General features: G+C 37.3%; 1 protein-coding gene across 1 annotated transcript; it reads left to right on the plus strand.

Moving 5' to 3' along the window:
- The first annotated feature begins 303 nt into the window (after nt 1–303).
- LOC110775328 (3-ketoacyl-CoA synthase 11) lies at nt 304–3,677 on the plus strand. Its single transcript, XM_021979939.2, has 2 exons — nt 304–958; nt 1,747–3,677. Exon 2 carries the CDS (start codon nt 1,766–1,768, stop codon nt 3,320–3,322), a length of 1,557 nt encoding a protein of 518 aa, XP_021835631.1. The 5' UTR covers nt 304–958; nt 1,747–1,765; the 3' UTR covers nt 3,323–3,677.
- The last annotated feature ends 4,135 nt before the right edge of the window (nt 3,678–7,812 follow it).

Consider the following 7,812-nt stretch of genomic DNA (forward strand, 5'->3'; position numbering starts at 1 on the left):
TGTCTTAGTATAGCCTTTCGTACATTAAGATATACTCCTTACAACTTTACAAGTACGGAGTAGTAGTAAAATATATATACTCCATAATAGTTAAAGCTATACTTTATACATGAACGTTAGTCAATGTTTCCGCTGCTTAACTAATTAGTTTCATTGCTCAAGTAATTGGTTTCAATCTTAACTAATTCCTTTCATTGCTAAACTAATTGGTTCAATTAATTAACTTACCTTACACCAAGATGGTCTTTTGTGTAAGACCGTCGTATATAAAAATTTATAAACTACCTTTTATAAAAATATGCATATATAGAAACGAGAAGCAAATCCCCTAAACCGTCTTTTACAGAACGAGTATACTGGGGAACGAGAAGTATCCCCTTTCCTTACGTTACGATATGGGTATAGGAGTACTATAAATATAGCCGTTGATCACACAAAAACTCCTCAAACAACAAACACCACTTAAAAACACAATTCAAACCCAGTAGGCGCCGCCGCGCAAGTGACACAAATCAAGTGACACAAAAAATAAACTCCTAATTTCTAATTTAATTCACACTTTCTCTCTCCTCTCCCAACCCTTATAAATAAATAATCCGTATTAGCGAGGAACGCGTAAATTTTGCTGTTGACAGTTCCTCATTTCAGTCAGTGGCTACCCATTATCTTCTCCAATTAATTTATGCTCATTTATTAAAATTTAATTAAGAAAATTTACTTACGATTGAAGTGGGGTTTTGTCTAATTATAGGTTTTTGGTGTTAATTTTGCTAAAAGTCAATCTATTTTCTCTTTCCAAAGTTTTTTTTTTTTTTTTTTTGGGTTTGGCTTTTGGGGGGTTTCACGTGGGTGAGATTCCTCCTCCTCTAGTCTTTGCATTTTGGAGGGACCCTTTTCTTGGTTGACAACTCCTCTGTCATCTCTTTGCTGCTCTGGTGGGATCTTCTTACTCTCTCTGGTTAGTTTTCTGATCTGGGTTCTTCTAATTTCTTGGTTATTATTTTGGGGACATTTTAGTGCCAAATCTATGCAAAAATTGGATGAGCTGATGAGATTTGTTGATTATCATGAATCTAGGGTTGATGCGATTTTGTAATGATGAAAAAGATGTGATTTTTTGAAGCTTTTTGTTGGTCAATTGATTGCATGTTTTAGATGAATTTATGTACTTCTTTTTATTAGTTTGCATCTGGGATGTTGTGGTTCTCTAATGATGAAAAGATGAGAACTTTTTGTTAAATATGATAGGAATTGGTTGTTTGATATGATTTCACAATGATGGCATTTCTGGGCATATTTTGGTTGAATTATTCATCAATTTAGGGTTTTTATGTGTCAAATTTAAGTGGTTTGGTTTTAGTTTTGATGGATTTGGGTTGATGAGATTTGTTCATGTTGAAAATCAGAACTTCAATGTGTATTTAGGTTAAAATTGGGATTTGGAGTTTCTGGATCTGAATTACTTGGTCAAAGGGTTCATGAATTTCCCAATGTCATGTGAGGAATCACATTATTTGGGTTGAATTGAAAAATTCGATATGCAAAAAGGAATAACTTGTGAAATTCTCTTCAAATGGAATTTCGATTTTCCTGTGTTTTACTTGATTTTTAGGTGTTTCATCTCTCATTGATGCTTAACTTTGAATGTTTTTGACATGCTTTTGGTGTGACCGAGAACTTAACAACTACTGTAGCTTTCTTGCATAATTGGATAGAGTCTAATTCAATCATGTAATGTTGACATAGGGTGAAAGAGGAAGAAAAAATGGCAGAGGCGAAATCCACTACACCTTTGATCCCACCATCGGCAACCACTTCATCGTCTTCATCATCAAGAAAGCTACCTGATTTTAAGCAATCTGTGAGATTAAAGTATGTGAAGCTTGGATACCATTACCTTATTACCCATGCTATGTACCTTTTCCTTACTCCTTTAATAGTCATACTTGCTGCTCAACTATCCACATTTTCGCTAGCAGACATTCATTTGCTTTGGGAGCACCTTCAATATAACCTTATTTCTGTTATTATATGCTCAACCCTGATTGTCTTCCTGTCCACTTTATACTTTATGACCCGCCCTCGCCCTGCTTACCTTGTTGATTTCTCATGCTATAAGCCAAGGGATTCCCTGAAATGCTCGAGGCCCTTTTTCATGCATAAATCCGAGTCGGCTGGTGTTTTTGCTGACCAAATCCTCGGTTTTCAGAGAAAAATCCTTGAAAGATCTGGCCTAGGGGAGGACACTTACCTCCCAGAGGCTCTTCATAATTCACCTCCAAACCCTTGTATGGCGTCTGCTCGGGCTGAGGCTGAAGAGGTGATGTTTGGTGCCATTGATGAGCTCTTAGCCAAGACTAACTTAAAACCTAAGGATATTGGGATTTTGGTTGTTAACTGTAGTTTGTTTAACCCTACCCCTTCCCTCTCTGCGATGATTGTGAACCATTACAAGCTTCGAGGGAATATTGTGAGCTACAACTTAGGAGGGATGGGATGCAGTGCAGGGGTTATTTCTGTTGATCTTGCTAAGCAACTTCTTCAAGTGCATCCTAATTCATATGCCTTGGTTGTTAGTACTGAGAATATCACTTTGAATTGGTACCTTGGGAATGAACGTTCTATGCTTCTTCCAAATTGCTTGTTTAGAATGGGTGCTGCTGCTATACTCCTGTCTAACAAAAGTTCAGACAAGAGAAGGTCCAAGTACCAATTGGTTCATAGTGTCAGGACCCACAAGGGTTCCGATGAAAAGTGTTTTTCTTGTGTTTACCAACAAGAAGACTCAACTGGAAAGGTCGGTGTTTCTCTCTCTAAAGAATTGATGGCGGTTGCTGGTGATGCCTTGAAAACCAACATTACCACTCTTGGGCCTCTTGTTCTTCCAATGTCTGAGCAATTACTCTTCTTGGCCACATTGGTTGGGAAGAAACTTTTCAATATGAAGATTAAGCCTTACATTCCTGATTTCAAGTTGGCTTTCGAGCATTTCTGTATCCACGCTGGGGGTAGAGCTGTGCTTGATGAGCTAGAAAAGAACTTGCAACTGAGCGAGTGGCACATGGAGCCATCGAGGATGACCCTTTATAGATTCGGTAACACCTCAAGTAGCTCTCTTTGGTACGAATTGGCATACTCAGAAGCTAAGGGGAGGGTGAGGAAAGGAGATCGAGTATGGCAGATTGCATTTGGGTCTGGTTTCAAGTGTAACAGTGCGGTGTGGAAGGCTCTTAGAACTGTAAACCCAGCTAATGAGAAAAATCCATGGATGGATGAGATCCAGAAGTTCCCAGTCAACGTACCATTGGTTTCTCCGTTTTAAAATCGTGTTTTTCATGTTTCGTGTGATTCAAATCTAGCCATCTTCTTGTCAGTGGGTTGCAGTCCCTGTATTTTCATAGAGAAGCTTCAATTAACGAGTAAAGAAATACGGCAGGGCAAATTTTGGAAAAAAGATGAGCATGTAGAGGTAGAAGCCAATGCCGATGATTGTGTGGTGAAGTCCTCTTCTCATCTTTCGCATGAACTGTACCCAGCAGATTATCAGGTTATTTTAGTACTTTTTTCTCTTGGAATGTACTTACAAATTATTAGTTTTTCCTTTGATGGTTCAATTTTTGTACCATATCTTGATGTTGAACTTTCAACTTTTATGCTAATTCAGAATTCTTTTCAAATCTCCGTCTGAACTCTGAAGTCATACCATATTTACATTATTGGGATGTTGGACAGAGCAAAATATGTTCTCTTTTGTTCCCTGTACAGAGCATTCAACGCATGATTTCAGAAACTCCGATCCATCAGAGTTTCAAGATTGACGTCTCGGGATTTGAACAAAAACTTCTCAATATTTTTTCATTTCCAAATACTCCGTTTGAGTTGAATACTCGTAAAAAAGATAAAGTACAGGCAAGACTGCTAGGACTTGTGGTCCTTGTGAATGTGGAAATTTCCTAGACGCGGACAGGTGACACACATTCAATAATGGACCATTCTGAACTTGTAGCAAACCGTCTAGTTATACTGTTATAGACAATATATTACTTCTGTTTTTCTACGTTGTTGAAAGAAACATAAATCTGATGGCTTTGTGATATTGCGGAAAGTACGTGGATGTCACACTTACCTCCTTATTTTTTGGTGTACCACCCGGTTCATTCTTTAGTCTAATCCGGATTCGGGGCGAGTTCTGAGTGGGGTTCTATTCTCCTCTCAATTGTTGTTGCGGGGGATCGAATATTGGTCCTTCCTACTAAGTTCAGCCTCAATCACCACTGAACCAACAGTTAATTGGTACCTCCTTATTTGATACTCTCACAGTCCAAAATTATAGTCATATTTTCCAAATCGAATGTCCTTAAATTATAGTCCTGTTTAAGGTTTCCATTTTCTCAAGTTGGTTCCATTTGGCCTTAGTATGCGCAAGTGTTAGAGTATTTTCATAATTGTTGTTAGTATCTAGTTGTTTTAGGTTGAGTTTGCTTCCTTGTGGTGTCGGATCATTAGTAAGTATTGATCTATCCAATATTGGCTCTGATTTTGAGAATTTAGAATATTGGAGGTTGAGATTTGAAGTGTTGGGGAAGGATTTTAAGTTGCATATGTTGAGAGTAGGGGATCTTGGTTAAGTCTCTGTTGAAAACTTAGTGGTTTGGGCATCTGGATTGAAGGAGATAGGTAATTGCTACTTTAAGAAAGGGGAGTTTAAATCGTTAGTTATGGTTTATGAAACAATTTTGGATGCTGTTGTTTCTGAACTCTTCATGGAGGAAGCAATGGACAAGAATATCTCCATACTTGTCACTTCTTGTTTTTCGAACTTATCAGCTTGTGAGTTAAAGCTTAAGAACTATGAGACTGTCGTTTCTTTATGTTCTGTCATCTTGACTAGGGACCGAAACAACACCAAAAGCCTCTACAGAAGAGGCCAAGCGTATGCTAGATCTGGTGATGTCCAATCCGCTATGTCAGACCTTGAAAAAACATTAGCATTAGCACCTCTTGATAAGCTATCAAATTGGAAATTTCAAGCCTTCATGAAAAAAACAAAGGACACCATCTTGAGCAAGTGGTTTCCAACAACGGCGTTCCGAATGAACTTGCCAAATCAACGAGCTCTTTGACTAATGAGAGTCAACCAAAAGGAAATTTTGATCCCTTTCATTTATTGACAAAGAATCCCGCATCAAGTGGGAAACGATCATCTGAAGTGGATGTTTGTGAGATAGCTAAGGGCAGGAAAGGTAAGAAGTCCCTTTCAACTGTCCAATTTTTGTCTACCTATACCAAGAAGGGGAAGGATGACAATTTTAATTTCTTTCCGAGCAATGAAGGAAACATTTCAAGTGCTAATGTGTGTATGTCTGCACAATTATCTATGGAAAGTTCTGAAAAATTTTCTGGAAAGTCAAGATCAAGCTTTAATTCTATTGTCAATGGAAAGGGGAAGATTATATCCACCAACAATAAGAAGAACTCTTCTCTGCAATTTTCTACGATCAAGCAGTTGAAGGCCTTGCAGCAATGGAGGACATGATCACCACTAAGGACACTAGCGAGTATGGTCTACAAATGGATATGGACCTCAACTTCGTACCCGAGGCTTGTAACATATATCCTGACACCCCTTGATGTCCAATATTGCTTAGTGAGCTCGTCAACAACTATCCCTTTTGTTTTCTCAACATCGACTCCAAATTACCGTATTCCTGCAGCACGAAGGTCGGCTTATGTGAATGGTAAGTTACAACAAGTGCATCCTCTTTTCCAAGGTAGGTATTGGGACAAACGAAATATGTATGTACATGTTTTTAGTCATTTCGAAAACAGTGTAACCGTAGTAGTAGTTTTTCAATTTCTCTTTGTATGTTTTAGTTGTTCTTGTAATACTCCCTCACTCATGTACTTAATTCCAAAAAAAAAGCACTATAAACCTCACTCATGTACTTAATTCACTTTCCAATATTCTCTTTCCCATGTAATTTATTCCACTTTTTTATACAACTCAATTATCATTTATACTTTATTCCACTTTTTCATGTAGTATATTCCCTTTTTCTTAAAACCCGTATTTTTTGGTCAAACGGGACTATAAATATGGGTTGGATGGATTATTTGACATCTTCTACTGCTGGAAAGGGATGTGACATTTCTCCTCGACACCCTGTAATACTCCCTCCGTCACGGAATACTCGAAACGGTTTGACCGGCACATAATTTAATGCATTGTAATTGACTTACTCTCTCTGTCCCTTAATATTCGCACCGGTTTGACCGGTACGGAGTTTAAGACACTTGAATTGACTTATTAATTTAATGGGTGTTAGTTGATAGTAGGGTATTTTATTAATATAGTAGTGGAAAATGTGTAAAGGGAGGGGAATGGTGAGTGGGGGTGGGGGTTGTGAATTTTTAAATGTTTTTTGTATGGAGTAGGGGGTGTAGTGTGAGAAATAATATAATATTGGGAAAAAAATTATTTATAGAAGCGGTGCAAGTATTAAGGGACGGCCCGAAAAGAAAAGCGGTGCGAGTATTAAGGGACGGAGGGAGTATTATTTAATTGGATGGTAGTTGGTAGTAGAGTATTTTTTAATATAGAAAGTGATGGGATGTGTGTCAAACTTTTAAAGGGGTTTGGGGGTGGGGGTATTGGAGTTTTTTTAATGTTTCTTTTAGAGAGGAGGGATATAGGTGGGTCTTTGCGTAAGTGAGAAATTGATATAATATTAATAAAAGTTTTCATTTTTAAAAAACGATTTTTTCATGAAATGCCCATGAGGTTTCACGAAATTCACCAAATACTCATGCGTGTTTCAAATTACATAATATACCCCTATTTTTTTCGTACGATTCACCAAATACCCTAATTTGATTTTCCGTTAGTCCTCCGTTAATCCATGTTTATAATTCACCAAATACACCTATTTGTAAACTTATTGCACAATATACCCCTATTTTAAACTTGTTGTACCAAATACCCAAATTGTTGGGTGAATGTGGTCTGCAGTTAGATCATCTATTTTCAATTTAATTCATGTTCTTAAACAAAATTTTTGGAGTTTGTGTAATTGTGTGTTTGTGGTGTGAAATTTCGTTTGTACTTGCATTTGAACTTAAAGGTTTTTAGCGTTATATTGAACTTATCTAGAACTTAGCAGCCAAAATCTGAACTTAATGACCTGGAAGTTATTTTTTGAAGGAGTAAACTATAAAGAACAAGGCCTACTAGAACAAAGAAAAACAACGCCTAGATCTAATATGTGTAGAATAGTTGTCAAAGGGGAATGCTTTCTTCTTTATAAACAAGGCCTACATCTAACAAGGCTTACATCTAATATTCTAGTACAGTAGTACGCACAAACAAACATGGTAAACCAACAAAAGAAAGTCACTAAATCAACTAAGTCTATGATCATGGCCATCATCTGAAACTTACATCAGAATATCAGTGTTTTTCTATTGTGATTAGTATTCTACTCCCTTTGATACCCAGTTTTCAAATTCCGGGATAAATTACAATTCTGCTTCTGGCCAACCTTTTCACAAATCCGTAGTAGTAGATAATGGAATCCCTTCAGTATTTACTTCAAAAAGTTGCAGCCATCCATTGCCATTTTTCAGACAGTAATTTCACATTTCTCACCGTCAACCAACTCATAGCATCATAGCTAACACCTTCTTCCTCCCACTCTCATGACTTATATTCACAAAGAAAACATAGGCAAGCCATAAAAAAATGGCAACCTCCATTTCGAATTATCGATAACGCAACAGTATCCCTAGCTACACTGTGCAATTCGCTCAACTGAC

Source organism: Spinacia oleracea, chromosome 2 (assembly GCF_020520425.1).
Source record: "Spinacia oleracea cultivar Varoflay chromosome 2, BTI_SOV_V1, whole genome shotgun sequence".
In the NCBI taxonomy this organism is placed as follows: Eukaryota; Viridiplantae; Streptophyta; class Magnoliopsida; order Caryophyllales; family Amaranthaceae; genus Spinacia; species Spinacia oleracea.

What these genes read in the sequence shown, in the direction of transcription:
- LOC110775328 (XM_021979939.2), top strand. Translation starts at nt 1,766, where the DNA reads ATGGCAGAGGCGAAATCCACTACACCTTTGATCCCACCATCGGCAACC.